This window comes from Medicago sativa, chromosome 1 (assembly GCF_051527215.1).
Source record: "Medicago sativa cultivar Bolivia chromosome 1, Bolivia_mono, whole genome shotgun sequence".
In the NCBI taxonomy this organism is placed as follows: domain Eukaryota; kingdom Viridiplantae; phylum Streptophyta; class Magnoliopsida; order Fabales; family Fabaceae; genus Medicago; species Medicago sativa.
This window is the reverse complement of record NC_140749.1, coordinates 60,401,333-60,426,954: the sequence shown is the minus strand read 5'-3', so window position 1 is coordinate 60,426,954 and position 25,622 is coordinate 60,401,333. Positions and strand designations below refer to the sequence as shown.

Sequence of the window (25,622 nt, the reverse complement as noted above, 5' to 3'; positions counted from 1 at the left end):
AAAAAGTTTTTTTAGTTGAAATTTCAAAAATTGTAGAAAACTTAGAAGGATTAGATATTGTGTTTTTTTATCCTTTAACAATTTTCGAAACCAAGAGTGAAAACCAGATTCAAATTGAAATTCTAAAAACACAACTTTGAAATTTAAAACACAACAACAAATGAAAATAAAGCAATGCAATGTCAACAAAAAGCAATGCTGGGCTGTGTTTTCCTCCCCCCAAATGGACCCTTTTATAGGCAAAGATTAGGGTTAGGGTTGAATTAAAATACAATATAATTTGATATCAATTTGGGAGGGAAAATTTCAAATCAGATAAGTTAGAATTTTTTTACCTCATGGATTGCTTTTCACATCATCCTTATCTTGCAATCCCTCCACTAAACTCTGATTCTGGCCATATTTCCCTTTGGTCCAAGTTGATTTGTATCCAATTTAAATGACAATTTTCGTTTTTGGAGGATCCTCGACGATAACGGGTTGAGGAATTTCATCATCGTTTGAGAATGGTGGATGGTGGGTGATACATAGGTGTGTGTAATGATAATGTCTCATAGCTGGGAATTTTTTCTCTTATGAAGGTGAAACCGCTACTTTGACGCATGAGACCATGAAATGTTTCCCTTTCTATCACCTTTGCATTAAATGAGGAAGATTGCTATTACTCATATACAAAAGTTCTTAAAAACACATTGAAATGACGCAAATACCGGTATAAAACCGGCAGTTAACCACCGTTCGCTTATTTCCTAGCGTGGCAGTTTACTACCGTTGCGACCTGAAACTTAAAACAAACAACAACTTCCTTTTCCGGTTACTGTTTCAAATTTAAAACTCTCAAACTCTCTAACAAAACGCAACTGCGATTGATACTGCATCAATCACATTTAACTACAATTCTCCGCATTATTGATAAGCACGACGAATTACAATTGTTACCGTGACTACTATTTAAAACACTTTTCATTAATTTGAAGAAATCTTTCACACTTGATAGTATTATTGATATTTGATAGTATTATTGATATAAGAATTGTTATAAGAAAATAATGGCAAACAATGTATTGAACCATCATATTTATAGCGTATCATATACAATTTCAAGTATATAACTATGAATTAGCCGTAAGTAGGCATGGCAACAAAATCCATGCCCATGGGTACCCGCCCAAACCAACCCCGATTTGACGGGTTTTCCCCGATTTGATTGGGTTTGGGTTTTTCCTGATTTCAAAATACGGGTACGGGATGGGTAACGGGGATATATGTACCCACCCCGAACCTATACCCAGTCCCTACCCGAATGTAGAAAGTTCATTTTTTTTTTTATCGTTTAGGGGGCTGATAATGATATGCCATGTTATTTGGTTTGATAATTGTCATGATATAAGAACTTTCATTGATAGTTAAAGAACAACCGAATTATTCGGTAAGAAAATGTTAAAATGAGCGCAAATTGTTGGATAATGCATTACAACATTACCATTAAAGCTTAAAAAAAAACTCTTTGTTTATTTAAAAAATTGATTCACTGTTGGAACAGGGATGGGGCGGGATTACCCGAACCCATTGGGAACGGGGATGAGATTCAATTTCTCATCCCCGTTGGGTATGGGTAGGGTAACGGGTAAGTATATGAGAGTAGGGGATGGGGATGGGGAAGGCAAAACCCGTCCCCACCCCGCCCCATTGCCATGCCTAGCCGTAAGTTATGAACATGTATCTTCAGCTTTAGTGCTATCTTCTATATGGTCATCTTTGACCATCTAGAATGTGCTGTAATTGTTGAGGGAGACAAGGGACAGCAATAGCTCCTTTGTGTATAAAACCATACTCTTCCTGAGCTTGATCTAGCAGTCCCAAGAATTCAGGATCACTCAAGTATTCTAGACCAATGATAAACCTTTTAAATTCTCCATCCTTCATTGCAACAACAGCAAAATATCCTTCCCTAACATCTTCTGCCACTAACTCTTCACTGAAATCATGCCTTTTGTGAACAAAGTGTGAAATGCCTCTTTGTATCTTCCCAACAAAAGAAAGAACCATCTTTAATAATTACTGTTGATAGTATATTAGGTTGTTTTACTGAACTTGAAAGCTTCCAAGTTTTTGAGGTTGGAGAATCACACTATGAGCACGAGTATTTATGTTGTCAACATGCTGAAAAACACACGAAAAATGTTGATTAATGCGTAGTCACCGTTTGGCCATACACATGGCAATGGCATTCATTGTTATATATATTATTGATTGATTATTATTGATAGGTCAATTTCTTATTTTTCAAAACGCGGTGAGAAACATACATGTATCTTTCGAAGGGTGGCAATATTTAATGTCCTTACTGTTACTGTATAGTCATATAGATTAATAATAATATCTAAGAGTGTGGTACATTGTGCTTGTGTTGAATGGAAGGTGTCTTAACAGCCACCAGTATCATTAACTTTGAAGATCATTCTTTGTGAATATGGATCTCGTGTATTTGTGTCATTGAATTCAAGATGTGATGTGATATGTACATAAATTCCAAACCCAAGGCAAAATCTTTGACAATATATTTGAGTTGAATTTTGTTAAGAGTTCCACGTTGGGGAAAGACGGTATGAACATATATGCTTATAAATAAAGGTAATCATCAACTTACAAGTCAGTTGGTAGCTCTAAGGACAATATTATGCAGGAGTCGGATTTCGAACCCATACTCACAGTTCTCCATATTTAAAATGCGTGAGCCCCTCCCACCAGGCTACTCGACAAAAAAATTAACAAACCAGTTTTGTAAAATTGACTTAGACTAAACTCAAATTTTAAGATGGTATATGAGTCTATCGAAGATATGTTAGACCATCTATTATTAGGTTTCAGCTATTGGACCACGACGGTCACGCTCCAGATGTCTAGTCTTTGGCATGAGGTGTGCGTCTTAAGAGTCCAACATTGGATGAAATGGTCTGAACATATATTTATAAGTGGGTGCCATTGTCACCTACAAATTGGTTTTGTAAAGTTGAGTTAGTCCTAACTCAAATTTTAAGAGATCCAACTTGAGCCTATAAAATTGAACTCTAATGATAGTGTTAAAATAAGAGTGTTGAAGTCAGTGTTGTTTGCACTCATTTTAATTTTCAAAGTATTTTTTTTTTGACAAATTTTCAAAGTATTTTTGTATTTCGCTTATTCAAGGAATCAAATTGCTCGACACCTACGAAATCTAAGACAATTAGATCTTGTGGGTTGCTTTAAAAACTAGAATAAGAAGATTATAATATTGCATGAATAAATTTAAAGCGTGTATCACACTGGATTTTAGTTTCGGTTTTCCTCCACCAATCAATTTCTATTGGATACAAATGGTATAACAATGAATCCCTTCCAAGATACTTTGAAAAACCTTGATTTGATTTGCACAAACACAATAAGCCCATCTTTCAATAATAATTTTAAAAAAAAAGTTTCATACTCTTGATTCCATGTATCATAAAAAAGAATGATGATTTAGAGATTGAAAATGGCAAGAGAGTTAGATTGATAACAAATTACAATAGTAACTAAAAAAAAAAATCTACTCTTGACCGTCATAAAACATATGAAGAAAATTTAAATTTAAATTTAAATTCATGGCGGCATAGACAATCATAAACTTTGCCAGGGCTTAGGCTGCCATAAATCTTAGAATTCTGCTCTTCCCCCTGCATTTTTCTCTCGCGCCCTGCAACCATTCCAAAAATGCCCATGCGTTAGTTAAGTAACACAAGTGTTAAACTCCGCGTTACTTAACTAACGCCGCGTGAGTTAACTAGCGCATCGTTAGTAAACTCACGCTACGTGCTGTCTTAAACAAGGCAGAACACCTCATTTCCTCATTTCTCATCTAAAATCTCAAAAACCTCTCTCAAATCACCCAAAACCAAAATTCCTTCAAGTTCAAATCAAATAACACTCCAATAACAAGTAAGTTTTCATAATCAAACACCATTAACCTTTTATGTTTATATGTTAGATTTTTTCTCTTAAATTAGAATTTTTTTAGATTTAGGGTTTGTTTAAATTTTGGTTTTTTTGGCAAGAAATCATATAATGTTTACATAAAAATGACTTGTGTTGCTTAAATGTTTTAGATGTTTGCATGTTTATGTTGCAGGTTTTGAGTTTTAGAGAATTTTTTTAGATTTAGGGTTTGTTTAAATTTTGATTTTGCTTGCAAGAAATGATACAATGTTACATGTAAATGACTTATGTTGCTTAATTGTGGTTAGATGTTTGCATGTTAAGTAGTTATCATTTTTAGGGTTTATGTATAATTTGCACTTCAAATATTTGATGAAATGTTTGAATGAGTTTTTCATTGACTGTTCTTAATTTCTTATTGTGTAGATTTGAAGCAACGGCCGGGTGGATCGACATTCATGCACAATTCAACGGCGGAGAACCTCATAGGATGAAGGTTCGGTACCTTGGTGTAACGTTAAGAGGTCTCAAGGATGAACTGGATGAATTCAACCAAGGAGTCAACCCCGGAGACACAAGGAGGGTGGAATACGTTTGGTATAAACGTCCAACGCTCGACGAGGGGAGAGTATCATTAACTTGGGTGGAATTAAAGAACGACGAAAATGTGACGAGCATGTTTTGGGAGCACAATATGTTCCAGTGGATCGATATGCGTGTAACGGTGCTGAGATCAATTGAAGATATCATCAAAAGTTTGATTCCGCCAGAAGGCTTAATCAACTATTTCATTAGTATTATTGATGTAAAGAGAGTATAACGAATCATCATGTATATATTATATATGATCATATACAATTTCAAGTGGCAGCAAAAGGCTTAATCAATTATAACTATTCTATCATAGGAAGTTAGGAACATCTATCTATAATGTACTTGTATCTTTGTTGCACCTTTGTTTAGTGCTCTTTGCTCTACCCTGCTCATAGTCATCTCTGACCATCTAGAATGTTCTGTAATTCTTGAGGCCTACAAGGGACAGCAATAACTCCTTTGTGTATAAAACCATACTCTTCCTGAGCTTGATCTAGTAATCCCAGAAACTCAGGATCACTCAAGTACTCCAAACCAATAATAAACCTTTTGGTTTCTCCATCTTTCATTGCAACAACAGCAAAGTATCCTTCCCTAACATCTTCTGGCACTAACTCTTCACTGAAATCTTGCCTTTTGTGTACAAAGTGTGAAATGCCCTTTTGCATCTTCCCAACAAAAGAAAGAACCATCTTAGTGATTACTGTTGATAAAATTTGGTGTCTTTGTGAACTTGAGAATTTCTAAATTTTTGAGCTTGGAAAATCTACACACTGAGTATGTGTATTTATACTGAGAAAAATCTGTTGATTAATTATGAATGTGTAGTTACCGTGTGGTTGTAGAAGCCATAGACATGGCAATATGGCATTCATTGACATTGTTATCTAAATTATTGATTGATAAGTCAATTTTTTCCTATCCCATACGCGCCAAGCAGCTTGTATCTTTAGAGGGGTGGCAAAGTTTTGCTGTCCCTACTGCTACTGTATAGTCATGCAAATTATAATATGCTTATGTTGAAGGGAAGGTGTCTTAGTTGTCACTAGTATCTATTTTTTTTAGCAAGTCATTTTAATCATTGAATGTGTTAAGAAGCGCCATTATTATAGTCCTTCAATTTATCAAAATTATAGAAACATCTATAAATGTGACTTTATTTAATGAATTTTGATCTCAAATGTTTCATTTTTTAATGAGTTTGGCCGATACTCCAATGTGTCTTTGGTTATTTTATTTTTATTTTTTTGTAAGATAATTAATTCTTTGTGAATAAGGAGTTTCCTTGTAGTTACCAAATAAAAAGTTTCCTAGTTGTCTTTGAATTCAAGATGTGATATGGATCATAAATACAAAATCTTTGACTTCAAAGTTGGATAAATGTTGAAAATGCCTAACAATAGGGAAACCATGATTTGGTGCAGTAGTTAAAATTTAGAAGACCATGACCTGCAAGAAGAGAATCCTCATTAAAGTTGACTTCAGAAAGACTTATATGATTCGGTGAATTGGAACTACTTACAATATACAATGCAAAAAAATGTGTTTTTTGTTTTTGTCAATAATAGATTCATGTACACGTTAACAATATAAGTTCTCGTTAACTAAAGTCCAACGCAGGAATTTTAAATGGGGAGGAGATAGACGCAAAGGGGGTCCATTGCTGCCTTTCCTTTTTTCATTGTAGCGGAGGGTTTGAGGGTTGTGATGAATAAAACTGTTGATTTAGGAAGTTTTGAAGGATATAAGTTTGGTTTTAAGAGACAATTATCTCATAGAATTCATTGATTGCACAACCATGGGCGGAGCCATGTAGAGCTGAGGGGGTTCAACTGAACACCCTGAGATTTAAAAATTTGAACATACCTTCTTATAGAAAATTGAGTTATGTTATTTGAACAACCATTTGATAGACAACTTTTAGGACAACCATAATTTTACAAAGGAAAAGAGATATTGACACAAAAATCAAAGCAATAAAGAGAGAAAGTAAAAACATAATGTGAGTATGAGAGAGAAAGTTGTCACAAAAGTTGTCAAAAAGTGGTTGTACAAATATCATTTCTCTATCCTCTATACTTTATGAATTGAAAAGTGTGTAGTTCAATGTCAGTTGTCGTGCAATAGGAATTAGGAGATTCCAATGTTTTTTTTAGGATATAGCTAAAATACTCTTGATATAATTTTATTTTAGTAGGCTAGTTTTAATTCTCTAAGGCTAGGATAGACTATCTTAGTTGATAGATAGTATATTTGGAGCTTTAGTTTAGTGTTAGAGTTGTTGTGGTGATATTTTTTGATTTAATTTAATTCATATACACCGACAATGTGATGATATTATATATTGTTAGACTAATAGAAACGTTTAACTTCCTTCAAAAAAAAATAGAAACGTTTAACTTTGATTCGTCTAGACACTAATATCGTTGTTGTTTTTGTTATGATTATTATTATTAGGGAAATGTTAACCGGTGCCCCCGGGGCACTGGTTAAGGTTGTTAAAAGAAGAAATTCTAAGTCAAAAAAGATACTTTTTAAGCTTTTAATGCATTGATTACACAATTATCAATGTTAATATTACTATATTTGCTTCCTTAACCAGTGCCCCGGGGGCACCGGTTAACATGACCCTTATTATTATTATTACTACTACTACTACTACTACTGCTGCTGCTCTTTCTACTACTACTTTAAATGGTTTGAGTACAATGTATAGTTTTTTTAATATATATCATTATAATTATAATTAATAATTAAAGTTCAAAATTTTGTTGGAAAAAAAATGAACCCCCTGGTCTAGGGTCCTGGCAACGCCACTGTGCACAACTATTATGGTTCTCAAACGTGAGAGAACGTGCAAGGAATGGAGATTATATTACATCTGTTTGAGTTGGTAACTGAGTTTAAAAGTAAATTTTCACAAAAGTAGGTTAGTGGGAATAAACATTTTCCAATTATGGTTAGAAGAAGCAATCGTGTTGTTGAACATAACGCAACATAACAACACAGCACAACGACACATTGAAAGATTTCTACTCTTCCAAGATCATAATTCACTCCTCACATTATTACCATTGGTTCTCAAGCCGTTTTTACTTTTGGGATTAGCACTAATGGGGAGATCCAGATGCATTACCGATTTTACCCTTCAACAACCTGATTGCTTTTTTTTTTTTTTCTTTTTTTCTAACCATGGTTAGGAAACGTTTATTTCCACCAACCTATTTTGTGAGTATTTACTTTAAAACTTGATACCCACTCAAACAGATGTAATGTGGACTTCATTGCTTGCATGTTCTCCCACTCCTCAGAACCCATCACAACCGTGTCATTTAACATTGACATAAAAAAAAGAGAGCATTTAATATTTCTTTACTAGTAGGATGGATGCGGAGATTGAGAAATAAGAAAAATAGTTTGTGGTATCATTATGTGTTAAAATAGAAATATTGGGAATGCTAGGCAGAGTGGTGGATTTGCGGTTTCAGATCGGTGGCGTGAAGTGAGAAGATTAGAAAAGACATTATTAAAGGTCGGTGAAAACTTCGTACTTATGAAAAAGAAAAAGTGCTTACATATACTTAAGTTCGGAAACAAGTACAAGACATAAGACACACATAGGAGTGTCTTTCAAAATACATAAAATCATGAAGACTACTTTAAACTAGTGCTACTTCCAAGCCATGAGTATCAGATCTTCAAATAAATGTTTGCGATTGAGTTCTACGCTGTGACATAAATTTGTTTTACGATTCAAAAACAAAGCGCAATTGCGATTGATAATGCATCAATCACATTTAACTACAATTCTATGCAATATTAATAAGTACGACCATTTACACTTTTCATTAATTTGAAGAAATCTTTCACACTTAAACAGTATTATACTATTATTGATATAAGAATTGTTATATGAAAAGAATTACAAACAATGTATTGAACCATCACATATACAATTTCAAGGCTTAATAATTAATTATAAATTTATAATTATGAATTAGTCGTAAATTATGAACATGTATCTTCAGTATTTGTATCCTTTGTCCTCGTGAGCTTAGCTCAGTTAGTAAGGACAATACAAAATATATGCAAGGTTCGGGGTTCAAACCTCGGCCACCACAAAAAAGAAAGTATTTGTATCCTTTGACGTTGCATCTTAGTTTAGCTTTAGCACTATCTTCTCTATGGTCATCTATGACCATCTAGAATGTTCTGTAATTGTTGAGGCAGACAAGGGACAGCAATAGCTCCTTTGTGTACAAAACCATACTCTTCCTGAGCTTGATCAAGTAGTCCCAAGAATTCACGATCACTCAAGTATTCTAGACCAATGATAAACCTTTTAAATTCTCCATCCTTCCTTTGTGTACAAAACCATACTCTTCTGCCACTAACTCTTCACTGAAATCATGCCTTTTGTGTACAAAGTGTGAAATGCCTTTTTGTATCTTCCCAACAAAAGAAAGAACCATCTTTAATAGTTATAGTTGATAGTATATTAGTTGTTTTACTGAACTTGAAAGCTTCTAAGTTTTTGAGGTTGGAGAATCACACACTGAGCATGAGTATTTATATTGTCAACATGCTCAGAAACACACGAAAAATGTTGATTAACGCGTAGTTACAGTTTGGCCATACACATGGCAATGACATTCATTGTTATCTATATTATTGATTGATTATTATTGATAGGTCAATTTCTTATTTTTCAATACGCGCTGAGCAGGGCCGGACCCTGGGGGGTGCAAGCAGCGCTATAGCACCAGGCCTCCCCAAGGTATGGGCCTCCAAAAAATATTTACAGCCTAGTACCCCCCACTAACATACCAGTTCATATGCTGTTGTAGCATGCTTTGCTGTTGCTGTTTCGGTATTTTGGGAGGGATTTTGTTTATTTTTCTTTTGGTGTATGGCTTTTTGGTTTCTTTCCTGTTGCTGGCCTTTTTTTCTGCTGTGTCCTTTGCCGTTGTTTGCTTTGGTATAGTAGGCTGGGCACCTTATTTTATCTGTTGTAACAGTTTGCCATTTAGTGCACTCCTGGTGCTTGGCACTTGAAATATATGCAGTTTCAAAAAAAAATTAGCGTTTTCCCCTTTCCAAAACACATTGTATGAATGAGCCTCATTTTACTTCCGGCACCGAGCCTCCAAATTCGTTGGAACGGCCCTGGCGCTGAGAAATGTATATATCTTTAGAGGGGTGGCAATATTTAATTTGCTGTCCTTACTGTTAGTGTATAGTCATATAGATTAATAATAATATCTAAGAGTGTGGTACATTGTGCTTGTGTTGAATGGAAGTGTCTTAACAGCCACCAGTATCATTAACTTTGAAGATCATTCTTTGTGAATATGGATCTCGTATTTGTGCCTTGAATTCAAGATGTGATATGTACAAGAAATTCCAAACTCAAGGCAAAATCGTTGAGAACATATTTGAGTTGAATCTTGCTAAGAGTTCCACTTTGGAGAAAAAATGGTATGAACATATATGCTTATAAATGGGGACAATCATAAACTTACAAGTTAGTTTTGTAAAGTTGAGTTAGACCAAACTCAAATTTTAAGATGATATCCGAGTATATTGAAGATATGTTGGACCATCTATTATTATTAATTAGGTTACACCTATTGGACCACGAGGGTCACACTCCAGATGTCTAGTCTTTAGCGTGAGGTCTGTGCGCGTTAAGAGTCCAACATTGGACGAGATGGTCTGAGCATATGTTTATAAGTGGATGCTATTGTCACCTAAAAGTTAATTTGTAAGGTTGAGTTAGACCTAAATCAAAATTTTAAGAGATCTAACTCGAGCCTATAAAACTGACCTTTAAAATAGTGTTAAATCAAGAGAAAAGTATTCATTTTAATTTTCAAAGTATTTTTGAATTTCGCTAATTCAATGAATCAAATTGCTCGACGCCTACGAAATCTAAGACAATTAGATCTTGTGGGTTGCTTTTAAAAACTAGAATAAGAAGATTATAATATCATGCTTGCTATATGTCCCGAAACAAACCTTGCCGAATTTGTCCCGAAACACTAGCACCGTTGGATGTAAAAAAAGCTGCCTTCACACAATACATGGGGTAGGTGAGTAAAAAAAGCTGCCTTCACACAATACATGTCGGGCTGTATCGGGACACCGCTTTTTCCTTATAATATTGCATGAATAAATTTAAAGCGTGTATCACACTGGATTTTAGTTTCGGTTTTTCTCCACCAATCAATTTCTATTGGATACAAATGGTATAACAATGAACCCCTTCCAAGATACTTTGAAAAACCTTGATTTGATTTGCACAAACACAATAAGCCCATCTTTCAATAATAATTTAAAAAAAAAGTTTCATACTCTTGATTCCATGTATCATAAAAAAGAATGATGATTTAGAGATTGAAAATGGCAAGAGAGTTAGATTGATAACAAATTACAATAGTAACGAAAAAAAAAAAAAAATTCTACTCTTGACCGTCATAAAACATATGAAGAAAATTTAAATTTAAATTTAAATTCATGGCGGCATAGACAATCATAAACTTTGCCAGGGCTTAGGCTGCCATAAATCTTAGAATTCTGCTCTTCCCCCCTGCATTTTTCTCTCGCGCCCTGCAGCCATTCCAAAAATGCCCATGCGTTAGTTAAGTAACGCAAGTGTTAAACTCCGTGTTACTTAACTAACGCCGCGTGAGTTAACTAGCGCATCGTTAGTAAACTCACGCTACGTGCTGTCTTAAACAAGGCAGAACACCTCATTTCCTCACGTGAGGAGGCTGAAACACAGTAGGGTAAGTGAGTAGTAAATTTGTGATAGATGTGGGGGTGGCAGGATCAAAAGTAAGGGGTGGGGTTTTAGCAGTTCAAGTTTGGGCCATTGGGGTGTATGTGAGTAAATGGAGGGAGGCAACTGAGTCCGTGTGGATGAGTTGTCGGAGCTGAGTAAAAGTTGTGGGGGTAGGGCCGGTTCTTTTTTCACCTTGAATGGTGATATCCGCACCCTGGTGTGAAAAAGTAATGGATGGGACTGAAAACTCTGCTTGTAAGAGCCCAAGAGTTATTAGCCATTCCATTCCGAGCACAACATCGGCTCCTTGAATAGCGAACAGATAGAAAGGCAGATGGAGAAAATTTCCTTGAAGGTTTAATGGAACGTCGTGACAGATTCCTTGACAGTGTAGGTAAGATCCGTTGCCAACCATGACGGAGAACTTAGGAATAGGTGTAGTGGCCAATTGGAGGTGTTCCGCTATCCGTGGCTGAAGGATATTGTGAGTGCTGCCAGTGTCCAGCAAAACCATGACTGGGAGGCCGTGAATGGATGCCCGAAACTTGACGGTTTGTGGAGAAAACTGTCCGTTGGCAGCATGAGGGGATAATTGGAAATAAGTCTCTGCTTGTTCCTGCTGGACGGGCTCTTCCTCAGGGATGGGGTCATTATCTGTTTCCGGTTCAAGGACTTCCTCTTCAACCAAAAGAAGGAGAAAACGGTTGGTACTACACTTGTGACCGGCAATGAATTTCTCGTCACAGTTGTAGCAGAGGCCAAGGGCCCGCCGCTCTTGCATTTGAGCTGTAGTAAGCCGGCGGATTGGTATTTTGGGAGGGTTAGGTCGAGGGAGGCCTGGGAGAGTGGTTGAGGGAAGATTTTTTTGTGGAGTGTTTGAGGTGGATGGTCGATTCCAAGGTTGGAGTTGAGAAGAAGGTATATGACGTTGGTATTTGGGCTTAGAGTCTTTGAGTTTGGCTTCAATGAGCTTGGCAAGGCCTATATCTTGTGAGATGGAGATTGGTCTTTGGATAGCCATTTCATTGCGGATTTCGGGGGAGAGGCCAGAGATGAAACAGTTTAAAATAGCCTCGGCGGGTAGCCCAAGGACACGGTTATCAAGCTTTTCAAATTGAGCTTGGTAGTCGGCGACGGATCCCTCCTGTCGGAGTTTGAATAATTCAGCTTGGTGGTTTGCATAAGTAGAGGGTCCAAATCTTAGCTCCAAGGCTTTTGTAAAAGAGGCCCAATCATGAAGTAGGTTATTTTGAAACATCCATTTAAACCAACTCAAAGCTTCCCCTTTCATATAAAAAGAGGACATGTGTAGGCGGCTTTCCATGGGAATTTGGTAGAGACCGAAAAATTGTTCAGCCTGAAATAACTATTCTAATGGGTCCGAGCCGTCAAACGGGATGAGATCTAGTTTTGGGGAGCGGATGGTGGGCCCGGAGCTTGTTTGTGAGCCTTGTGGTGAATTTGTTATGGGGAAAGTTATGAAAAATGATGGTTGGGGTGTTGCTGGGTAGGCTGAGTTGTTATAAAAGGCCATGGAGGGTGGTAGTGTTTGGGAGTATTGTGGTGGTAGGTAATAAAGAGGGTTATTGTAGTATGGGGGTGGAAATGGTGGAATGGGTTGTGTGTGTGAGACCGGTTGGGTGGTAGAGCGAGTGGAATTTGTAAGTATAGGGATTGGAAAAGTCGAGTGCGGGGTGAGTACGGTGGTAAGGAGTGGTTGTGTTGTGGCAGAGGTATAAGGATGAAAGAGTGGTGTGCTAGGGGTTTGTGGAGGTTAGTAGCTGTTCGTAACCAGGAGGAGGTAAAGGGGGGTGAATGTTACCTGATGAAATGGAGACGGCTGTTTGCGTGGTTTGCAGGTGTTGATTGTTGTTGTTCTGGATCAATGTTGCTAGTTGTGTGGTGAGGGTTTCAAAACGAGTGTCTTGTAAGCTCGCTTGATTATCCAATCGTGTATATAGTAGCCCCAACTGGTTGTCCAAGGTTTGCTCGGCCTGAACAAAGCGTTGATCGATGGATTGATTGTTGGATTGGAGGATTTCTTCAAAATGGTTATGAACATGTTGAAGAGCATCTTCTAGGTCTTTCATGGTTGGGTTAGGAGGTTTAGGAGGCATGATGATTCAAGAATGAAAGCACCAAATTGATAGACTATACTATTGAACTACAAAGAAATTAAAATTGCAAAGAAAAATGAAACATAAAACTGCATAGGTTTTTTCATAAAAGCTGCCAATGGCACTGTTACACCTTATATAGCTAGGGTTACTAGCTCTTTATGGGCTTAAACGATAATGGGCCTAAGGCCTTTAGGGAAAACAGAAAAAACTTAATAAAACATAGTCCCCAATTACTGGGTTACCCCATCTAGCACACAAACATATTCTTCCAATTTCTTGGGCTTCCGGGTCACACGTTTGGGTCTTGCTGGATCCGAGCTATCATATAACAATGAATCCCTTCCAAGATACTTTGAAAAACCTTGATTTGATTTGCACAAACACAATAAGCCCATCTTTCAATAATAATTTACAAAAAAAGTTTCATACTCTTGATCCCATGTATCATAGAAAAGAATGATGATTTTTAGATTGAAAATAGCTAGAGAGTAGACTGATAACAAATGGCAATAGTAATTTACAAAAAAAAAAAGGTTCATACTCTTGACCGTCACAAAACATATGAAGGAAATTTAAATTTAAATTCATGGCGGCCTAGACAACCATAAACTTTGTTAGGGCTTAGGCTGCCATAAATCTTATTACGGAAAAAATTTGTCGCTTTAACAACCGCAAACTTTGTAAGAGTTTAGGCCGTCACACATTCTTCTATAATTTTTTGCTAAAAATTGAAAGGAATTATTTTAGTCTACGTAAGGAATGACCATTTCTATAATTTGTGAGAGTTTAGGCCGTCACACATTCTGTCATGACCATTTTGAGAAAGAGAAATATACGAAGTTGATAGACCGCGAAAATATACTTAGCTGATTGCTTATCAGACTTTAACTTTTAGGCGCTAAACATCCAAGTTATGACAAAGTAACTGCCTTAACGAGATCATGATTGACCGTCGTCGACAATTTGCCACATTCACACAGTCACATGCCTTGACTATTCAATCATGATCGGTCTGATCATGATCGGACGGTCCTGGTTTGAGATTAAAATTATAAATAAAAATTAAATCCTTTTTTTTTTTCTTCTGAACTTTCCAATTAAGATGAGACGTTATTAATGTAATGACTACGTGACTGCGTTAAAAAGCTGATTACAGCAAATCTTATTTCCAGCCCCATCTCAAAGTGACCAATTACTCTTCCCACCTTATATGTAAATAAGAGTTATGTAGGAAAGATTGGATACTAATATTCTGAAGGTTTCAGCCAATGTCTTATTTTCATTTAAATTTCAGCAATTACATTTAAAGTTCAAACCTTTACTTCTTCTACTTCTACGTTTCCAGCAATTTAGTTTCAAATCTTTTATAATTCAAATATTTCCTTTCATCCTGATTAATTTACCTTTATTTAATTTCTTTTATGTCAAATTTATTCTTTAATATCCTTTCCCTTCGATGTTATTTCTAATTCCAAGCAAATCAAAGGAATTTTAGTGGCAAATAGTAAGTGTTAATCATCGATATTTCTTCAGCTTTACATCCTTGAAAACATGGTTATAAACTAGGTCTAAAGGACTTAGGTAACATGTTTGCAATAGCTATTTCATTAATTTGACGCTTTTGAAATAACCATACTCTAGCTTCTTAAAAAAATAGAAATAACCATACTCTAGCAAATAAGTAATGATGTGACCTTTTTGACAGACTCCTCCATCGGAGCTGAAACTCTGTTGATACTTAGTGTCTGAACCCTGTTTTAAGTAATCTTTTTTATTTCTGTCATTTTAAAAAAAAAAAACTTTGAACACGGCTTACTTCTCCAAATCCTTTATAGGCCTTTTGCCTATATTTTAAGAAAATTGCTCTTCTCACTTCCAGTTTGCTCCCATACACCGTAAAAATACCAAAATACTCCCACGACAGTTAATTGTCGCTCGACAAATGTCGTTGTGGAACGAGCGACAATTAACTGCCGCTTGAGGTATTTTGGTATTTTCACAGTGTGTGGAGAGCAGTGAAAAGAGTTGTTTTCATATTTAAATTGTCAAATTTACTTGTTTTCATTTTAGTTCCTTTGAATTACCATAAAAGTTTTTAGAGTCTAAAACCATTTCCCTATACTACACTCCGCACACATAAGATTACTACTTAGCATGTTTAGATTGCACAACCACACTGATTAAACATTTGTTTCTGGTTGAATTTGAAAGATTTATGTATTGACCAAAATTCACAATAGACAAAAACTACCAAAGATTTGGAAAAGGAACATATATGAAAACAATAAACTAAATAAATAAACTAAAACGTTCTAGTTGTCCATCTAGAGTAGGAAGTTTAAACTAAATAAATCAATGATTATCAAATAAATAAATAAATAAACATCTGCTAATTACTCCATGCTGCACCATTTCATGCTCTTCTGGTCTACGCTCTAGAACCATCAAGAATGTTCTGTAATTCTTGAGGCCCACAAGGGACTGCAAGAATTCCTTGCTGTCTAAAACCATACTCTTCCCCTAGCTTGGTCAAGTAATCCCAAAAATGCAGGATCACTCAAATACTCTAATCCAATCATAAACCTTTGGATTTCTCCATCTTTGATTGCAACCACAGCAAAATATCCTTCCCTAATATCTTCATTGAAGTAGCTTTTAGGCACAGTTTGTGAGAGTCCCTTTTGTATTTTTCTAACGATCTAAGCATCTTTAAGTAGTAAACTTGAAAGATTAATTATATATGTATACAGCGGCGAAGCTCGCGAAAAATTTATGCAGGGGCCAACTATAAAGAAGGATTTTTTTGAAAACAGACGTATTAAATTTAAGGATAAAATATATTTTTAGTCCCATAAATTATAATTTTTTAGGTTTGGTCCTTAAAATAATTATTCAATTTTTTCTCAGTTTTTTAAAATTTTACAAAAAAAGTGTTTTTAGTCTTGAATTTAATCTCTAACAAAAAATTAAGGACTAAAATTAACAAATCTTAGAAACTTAACATAAAAATCGCTATTTTAAAATGTTGGGCAAAATGCATTTGAAGAACCTAATTTCATCAACTGCCTGTTTAATAATAGATTAATAATGTATTTTCAAATATAAATAAATAAGTTATTTGCAAGAAACTCATTGTCCATTTAATTTGTCTATAACTATTGTCTTGATAATTTTATTGTTGAAAAAGGTTTCTCTATTGTTGTTATTGAGACCGAAAGTATCAAACCAATACAAATAAATCTATCAATTTTGTATTAGTTTTTTTTACTTTATTATTTATGCTAACTTTTGCAACTAATTTTGTTTGGGGTAGCTCAATATTTATTATTTGGGGTAGCCGGATATAAATACATACCGACTAATTCAAGAATAATATTTTTTTTGGGGTAGCCAAGGCTACCCCTCCCATATGAAGGGCTACGCCCCTGTATGTATAAATAATTTATTTTGAGGATGGGGCATGTTAATGTAGAGTTCAATATATTTATACCAAGATATCATATGCCACTTGCGTTTAGGTACGCAAATGAAAATAAACAAACAAGCGAAATTTTCTTGCCACTTGCGTTTAGGTATTGCCAAACTTTTCAATCATTTGGCAAATACATATACTCCCTCCGTTTCAAAATACATGTCCAAGTCAACCACTTCACACATGTCAATGCACAATTTTGACCATTAATATCTTTAATTATCTAAAGTAAAAAATTATAAAAATTTAATATTTTAAAAATATTTGTCGAGACAAATCAAACAACATCTTACATGCTAATATTTGTATTTATACATTAGTTAAAAAGTATGGTCAAAGTAAGTCAAGTGAATAGTGCACATTGCAAATATTTGACATGTATTTTGAAACGGAGGGAGTATGTTAGACTATGGTGATAAGATCAAAATAAATCACATAGGAAGGAAGATTTTCGTGTGATGCTACATGATCATAATCTTTAATTAAATTATCAATTCTGGCCTTGTATTTCCATAATCTTTTAAAGTAGTATTAATTATTATTATTTTTGTCAAAATTATCGGTGTTATTGATTGTGAAGAGAGAAATACATGAAATAAGATAATAATTAGCATGACAAGAAAGATACATCTAATATGGATTTGGTTTAAAGGTTGATCTTATTATTTTTAGTTAATTTTAATAAACTATTATACACGTTTTCCATTTTCTTAATATAAAATTTATTAATTTTTTTATTAGAAATAGTAAGAGTCCACCACTTGATCATTTTTAAAAGGTCTAAAGATGAGATGTTTTTGGGTACAAATTTTTAGTTGTATTGGTGGATCTAGCCCTATTCATTGCATTCATTTATGCCATTATATGATAGGTCAATTAATTCCATCCCTTTAACCAAAAAGTTGTTATATGAAGGGAGGGCCAATAATTTGTTCTCCCTAGGTATATACATCCGATTCTTGTACTTTGTGATGATTTCCTTATAATCTGTTGTCCTTAGGTATATATGCACCTTCCGGTCACTATTATAAGCAAAAATTCATTTTTTAGGTTTATTTAATAAATGATGTATGCGGTCATCATTTATTAAATAAACTTAAAATATAAATTTTTGCTTATAATAGTGACCAGATGGTGTATATCTGATTCTTGTACTTTGTGATGATTTCTTGTCTTCGTTTGGTAAACTAATGTATACATGTTAAAATTGCAAAGACTAATTTAACGATACGAAGGAGATGTTTTTAAGTTGACGTCTCATATATGTTTTTTTAATATATTTAACAGAATTGAATCTCCAACCACGTACTCAAAGGACTCAAGCATCTATCCCGTGTATAAGACTTTTTCGATACGTTTGTTTGACCAATTAATACAAACCAACAAAGATATGTGTTAAAGTGAATGTGTCGAACAAGAGCAGAGATACTTTGAACTAAGCAGATATGTTCTTTTGATTAGGCATGATAATGGTGCAGGGACAAGTTTTATCTTCCTCTCCCCCGAATCCCATATACTTACCTGTTATTGTTCTCGATCCCCGACGACAATGAAAAATTGAATTTCATCCTTGTCCCCGATCGGTTCGGGTATCCCCACCCGTCCCTGACTCCCTGTAATGAAATCTATTTTTTTAAATAAAAAATAAGTTTTTTCCAGCCCCGAATATGCTCCTAAGCCAGAATTTTCCCGAATCCCATAACCAAAACTTGAACCTACAACCAAAATTTAATTTCCACAATTTATCTATTAATTAAATCCATTTGGGCTAGGAAAACAACCAATACCACTTTCAAATTATGGAATGTTCATATTGCTTAAAAGTTCAAAAAATCTTTAAAGTATGGATGACATTTAGAAGCTTGCATGTTGCATATGAACATACAGCCAAAAGTGAGAATGAGATGGATGGAGAAGATGACGACGATGGAGAAGATGAAGGCTCTGGCTATGGTGATGGAGAAAATGAGAGTTTATAATTAAGGATTTTAGGGTGAGAAATCGAGAATGTGAGACAAAGAGAGAGAACTAAGAGAAGTGAGAGTGTTGTACGTGAGTGATTAGTTTAGGGTTTACTTGAGATGTTTAGGTTTCTATCTATTTATATAAAATGGATAATAAATTAATTTTCTACATTCGGGATGAGTACCTATATCACCCTTATCCGTCTCATATCCGTATTTTAAAATCGAGCAAACTCAAAACCTAATCATCACGGAGAAAACCCGTCAAATCGGTGTGGATACGGGCAAATACGTGTGTTGTCATCATGCCTACTTTTGATGCATTGGATGAAGCGATCAAATATTGATTGCCAAATAATTGTGATTGAAAACTCTTTTTTGATTGATTTGAATCATGCTTGATAAATAAATCACAAGGTTGAAAGTTCAAGCGAATACCAAGCTCTAGCCAGTAGATTTCTAATTATAAACTTAACTAAAGTATACATTTATATGACTACTTCCTCCGGTCACTATTATAAGCAAAAATTTACTTTTTAGATTCATTCAATAAATAATGTATGTAGTCCATATATAGACCACATACATTATTTATTGAATGAACTTAAAAAGTAAACTTTTGCTTATAATAGTGACCGGAGGGAGTATGCTAGAAGGATCAATTAGGAATATCCATTTGCAACTATACATAATTTAAGCCAACAAGCAGTGGCTCAAAACACGATTGGGAGGAGCGATCAAATAGCATACCGATTATTTTCTAATACCATGCAATATAATATGTATAGAGGGGCACCCAATTTTTCATATATATTATGTTGGAACAAAATGAGTTTAACATTACCCTTTAGAGTTTTGATGATAACAAGGTATTAAAAATTGTCAATTGGATATGCTAATATTTGTTCAAGTATACAGGACCATAGACAAAATTTTTGGTATCTTATAAGGTTCTGAAGGAACAAAAGAGAGCAAAGGAATCAACAAGAATGAAGCTTGAAGCATCTGAAGAAAAGTGCTCCTGAAGTCAAGGGCTCCTGAAGTGAGACGTCATCATCAGAAGTATGTTCATCAGAAGCACCTCATCAGAAGCAATATCACTAGAAGCTGAAGTTCATCAGAAGATGAGAGACTTAAAACTTCAAAGGCTGTTCAAAGGTTTTAATCACGCCTAGCATTGCAGAAGACCAGAAGAGTGAAGCAACGACCATTTTGAAAGGATTTGAAGACATTGGATGCTTGTTCTTTGAAGAGCGTTGACAAAGTACAATTGTACGAAGTGTACAACCACTACCTCCACTACTCTGTTTTTGTCGCTGCTATAGGACAAGAATAACAGCTATGCCTGCAACGATGTTCCTTCATACTTGGAATGGATTTGAAATTGATCCTTCATAGGACAATAACCATATCAGGAAAAAGATCATTGGTGATTGATCAAAGCTTCAAACGACTCTTTTTTTTGATGTGCTGGCAATTTCACAACGTCTCTTTCACATCTCTATATAAAGGAGTGAAGACTTAGAGAATAATATGGACTCAACAACAATTTACAAGTGCCAAAACTTTGTCAAAATTGTTCTGCATCAAAAGTTCACTTAGAATTTCTTAACAACTTTCATATCTTAGAAATTCTAGAGTCTTAAGAGTTTGTATCTGATTTGTATTGTGAACACCACTGATTGTATATCAAGTGTTCAACCTCAAACAATTTTCTTTGTAATTCTGTTTGAATAGAAGTCTTTTGCAGTTGTGCTTGAGTATAGGAAGTCTCTTGAATGTGTTCAGGAGCATAGAAAATCTCTTGTAGTTGTGCTTGAGTAGTTTGAAGTCTCTTGCTAGTTTTAGCAGTGAGCAGTTGTAATCACATATTACATTTTAGTGAACTCTCCTTGGAAGTGCAAGGGGGACAGGACTACTTCCGGTTTGTGGAAGGAACCTGTATAATTGTTTTGTGTCTCTCTCTCTCTCTCTCTCTCTCTCTCTCTCTCTCTCTCTCTCTCTCTCTCTCTCTGTTTTATCCGCTGCAATTAGATCCTGAACATTACTTCAGAAGTGGAACTCTATCCGATTTTGATCAGTAATTTTAGCTTAGGAGAAAACGAAGAAAAAGCTAACACAATTCAACCCCCCTTCTTGTGTTTTTCTCAACTTCATATTATATATTAAATATTATATGGAGGAAATCAAATAAACAAATGTAATAAAATAAATTGCTTTAGCTAATACGTTACATTCATAATCAACCAATATCTAGTGTCCGACAATATCTTGAATAAAATTATCTATAGTGGTGGTAACCTATGTGAAACCCTGAAAAAATTGTTACATTTCTATTTTCTTTATAAAAAAAAGGTTAATTAAGTTTTTAGTCCCTATAAATATTCACAGTTTTGTTTTTAGTCCTTATAAAATAAAATCACACTTTTTAGTCCCTGTAACATTTTCCTCAAGCATTTTAGGAACCAAAACTATTCATGGAAATTTTTTACAGGGACTAAAAGTGCTGATGGAAAATTTATAGGGACTAAAAATGCTAATGGAAAATTTTAGAGGGACTAAAAAGTGTGATTTTATTTTGTAGGGACTAAAAACAAAACTGTGAATATTTATAGGGACTAAAAACTTAATTAACCCTAAAAAAAATCCCTAAAAGAATTAGTGTTTTTTTATTTTTTTAATCTTGTAATCTATCTAATATCTTCTAATCATGTTGGACAACAAATGCAAAAAAGTCTCATCGCAAAAAGCCTCGATCTATCAATTAAATGTTTTTCACTCATTTTCCTTACTCTGCTGAGAAACATTTTTTGAATTGAAATTGTAAAAATCTCATTTATTATCTATAATGTTAGAAAATAGATCAAATAATTATTTATTTATTTATTTTGTTCAAGCAAATAATTATTTTTTATTTCTCCCGAAAGATATTTTATATAAAAACCTTAATTTTAAACATATCATTATTGATTTAGGTGAGGAAACTGATAGTCTACAAAGGTATCAAGGTATTTACTCATCCTATCCACAATGACTCGCAAATGTTTAATCCGTTCATCTATATATTACTATTTTATGTAGGGTGTTGCAAAGTTGTTTGTAATATAAACAAATACGGTAAATGTGATGAAACTCAACAAATTAAGAAGTTATGTTGGGATTAGATTTCATTAGCTACTCCTCTATTTTATCATCTCTATTAATTATATACTTTAAATGTTTCAATTATACATTCATCATTTCATACATAATTCATCATATTTTTTGTGTCCAACAGACGACAAAATATTTATTGTTCCTATTAACATCTAATATCTCTTTAAGTTAATCGATACAATAACATTATGTTTTGACACTGGTTTGCGATTGTCAATGAGCCCTATGTCTAGAAACTATCCTCTAGTGATGAAATTGTTGCGGTTCCCTTAAGTAAAAAGTCTATTTCTAGCACTTTTTAAATCAAACATTAAGAAAAGCACTGTGAACAAAAATAACTTCATTGATGTCATGAAACAATAATTATATGTAACCAATAGAATCAAAAGCTTACATCAAACTCATGGCTAACCACACATAACCCCAAACACAAAAAGACATATGGTACAAACACTCATGGTAAAAAAAATGCAAAGAGACAAGAATGAGATGAAATTGGATGAAATATGAATGATTCAAGCTTCTATGCACCTCCACCTTGTTGGTTGTGAATCCTCACCTCCCTCTATGTGTTTCATAGCTTAGAAAAGTGTAACAATGCCCAAAAATCCAATCTATTGTTGGTTGCTTTATATATGTTGGATAAAATTGAAGATTTGTTAGGCGAACATGTTCTCATTTAGAGAATTGAGGTTATTTCAGAATGAAGTAATTTCCATCTCATCCATTAGATCATTAAAGTTGACTTAAATCGCTAAGAGAATTGATGTGCGCTTAGCAAATTTGCTCTTCGAATGGACACTTAACACTCTGACTTGAATCACTTTGAAATATATTGAAAAGTATAAGTCATTAATTCCCAATGCTAACAACAAAAGATCACTCTTGAAAGGGAAAATATAGTTCATTGATAAATGGTTGCTATATATTTTAACAGAAAAATATATTGAGAAGGCTCAAGCTCAATACAAGGCATCCCTGAATTTGAGAAAAATGTTATAACAAAAGTTACTACAAGCATGCCAGCACTGATTAAATGTTGTTGTTATTTTGAAAATAGTAGAAAAGATCTTAACATTATGACCATATATGTATACTGAAATAATATGATCTAGCACACCTATTTAGTAGCAACACAACTAAGTTAAATTTATGACTAGGCCAATATTTACCGTATCAATAACTATATTCGACTAGTAAATTTCTCCTACACCCTCTATTCGACTGCCAAAGTTCTAATGCTTAGTTATGAATAAAGCAACCTGTTTCCATATTTTGAAACATTAATTATGCAGAAAATGGAACTAATGTAATGTCCATTCAAGCCTTAACTAGATTACAAGTCTACTTGTAATCAACTATATTAATTTGTATAAACTCCATTATGCATAAAACCAGTTGTTGTAATACAATAAGAAGAAGAAGAAGTCAATATTTATTTACCTTTTCAACCCAAATTGATATGCATTTGCGGGGAGAGATCTCTCTAATTCACTATCAAAGTGTTTCATACACAGAGATATAAAAAATACAAAAAATTAGGCTTGAACAATAAACCATTATTTCTACATTTTTCCCGAATCTCTTCTCGTGGACAAGATACTCAATGATTTATTCCCAAGGTGTTTTGAAGTGTTTCCTAACCCTAGAAATTTCCCCCAAAATTCACTATATTTACACTCTATAAAGGTTTTCTCTTTTGGTATCTCTAAGGTTACTTTTTTCACTATGTCAAACCTTAAACTCGATCTCCCTATATATAGGATTTGCCCAACCCTTAATACTTGGCAAGTAAAAAACTAAAAAAAATGTACATCCGCATCACACAAGGCACAACAACGATGGCTACTAAAAAAACAAATTTCACATGCCTTGTGTAGGTTTTGTCAAAAAAAAAAAAAATATGCCTTGTGTAGACTGGTTTGAGCAGTTGGCAAATTCTCATTACCTGAAAAAACATGATTTTATGGCATGCACACCAAGAAAAATTACAAAGGGAACCCATAATCAAATATAACCAGTATCTAGATTAACCACGACCAAGACAAAAATGGCTTCCTAAATTTTGTCTTCACAAAAACAAGTTACATTGTTGCTAGTCTTCCCATGAAGTCCTAACTCTATTAAAAAAATATAGGGACTCCTCACCAGTCTACCCATGCACCAAAACTATCCCATCTCCCTGATTTTATTCACCACATATTTTAGTGACTTGATTCCGTTGTTGTCCAATATCTCATTCATAGCTTTCTACACCACCCAAAGAAAAGTGCCAAATTAGCATCAATCTAATTTTGACATTCTTACCACTTCATGGCTCAATAAGGGCTGCATAAGAGATAAAAAATAATCAATAAAACTGGTATAACTTGTATCAACCATCCAAGCACCTTTTACCAAGCATCTTATGAAAAACGACAATGTAAAAGATGAAGTGACAATTCCATTGCAGCTCTACACATTACATAAACAATTGGCTTAATATGAAGAATTACCCCTCGCCAGAACAAATTCAACCTAGTTGGAATCCAATACAAAAGAAGTTTCCACAAAAATGCAAAGACCTTTGATAGAGCATAACTTTCCCAACTATGATGGAAGACATAGGATTCCAAAACTGGCTTACCAGACTGACCCGTTCTTAAAGTTGCAAGTAATTAATACAAGGAATTGATTGTAAAAGCTCCACCATTCTCTAAGCCCCACTCCCACGAATCACTTTAAATCAACAATGAAATGCTAGAAACAAATAACATCAGATCGTGGATTAAAGACTCATCCTAAGCAAAAAATAGCCTACGACATATCAAGGGCCAATTCCACCTACCCTGAAGGTGGGTGAAAAACACATGAAAGGGGGTTTGAATTGTTTTTCTAGATTTTGTTTCTTCTTATCTAACCATTTCCAATTTTGATAGAACATAATGGTTCTTTATCAAAAAAATTTAACTTCATTTTAAAACTAAAAAATAAAAGGTGAAGTTAAGCCATAAAGAACTCCATAGAACAAGGGTAAGGCACAACAATAAAATTGCTTTCACACGACAATCAACAATAAACAAAAAGACACAAAACAAACGACAGACAACAATAGAAATATAAATATAAGTAATATTGATAATAAAAAAAGTGATAATTAGTCAATTACATATATGATATATCTTAAAAATAGAACACCATTACTTAATCAATTACATATATCTCAAAAATAATAGAAACATCATATATTCGTGTGTAACGATTTTTCACCGCATATCCCCAATATATCAGAAAAGTATTGGACAATCCATTTTTAAAAAATAAAATTTAATCTCTGGATATTATCCTGATACGTATCAGGTAGGTATTAGTGTAGGATACGTATCAGATACCGGTACATCAACCATTTTGAAGTATCTGGACTTCAGAGTATAAAATACTCAAGGTATCTGCCTAATATTTCACAAAGCATCAATATTGTCTAAGTCCATTACCCCCATCACTTACCTTGTTACCAACCATGTTAATCTTATCATTTACCTGGTTGACCAACCATGATGATCATATCACTTACCTGGTTACATAACCACGACAAGTTA

The 25,622-nt window shown here is 34.2% G+C and overlaps 2 protein-coding genes and 1 pseudogene across 2 annotated transcripts; all 3 read right to left on the bottom strand.

Annotated features, from left to right (window-relative positions):
* Positions 1-932: 932 nt before the first annotated feature.
* Positions 933-2,186, bottom strand: LOC146955986 (auxin-induced protein 6B-like). Its single transcript, XM_085725428.1, has 2 exons — positions 1,711-2,186; positions 933-1,131 (listed from the first exon to the last, which is right to left on the bottom strand). Exon 1 carries the CDS (start codon positions 2,047-2,049, stop codon positions 1,753-1,755), a length of 297 nt encoding a protein of 98 aa, XP_085581554.1. The 5' UTR covers positions 2,050-2,186; the 3' UTR covers positions 933-1,131; positions 1,711-1,752.
* A 2,583-nt stretch (positions 2,187-4,769) lies between these two features.
* On the bottom strand, positions 4,770-5,325 carry LOC146955985 (auxin-responsive protein SAUR32-like). Its single transcript, XM_085716125.1, has one exon. The coding sequence runs from the start codon at positions 5,238-5,240 to the stop codon at positions 4,944-4,946; it is 297 nt and encodes a 98-aa protein (XP_085572251.1). The 5' UTR covers positions 5,241-5,325; the 3' UTR covers positions 4,770-4,943.
* Positions 5,326-8,119: 2,794 nt separating this feature from the next.
* On the bottom strand, positions 8,120-9,092 carry LOC146955984 (auxin-induced protein 6B-like; annotated as a pseudogene).
* Between the last annotated feature and the right edge of the window lie 16,530 nt (positions 9,093-25,622).

Coding starts and splice junctions, on each gene's coding strand:
- LOC146955985 (XM_085716125.1), bottom strand. CDS start 5,240: ATGGTTCTTTCTTTTGTTGGGAAGATGCAAAAGGGCATTTCACACTTT.
- LOC146955986 (XM_085725428.1), bottom strand. CDS start 2,049: ATGGTTCTTTCTTTTGTTGGGAAGATACAAAGAGGCATTTCACACTTT.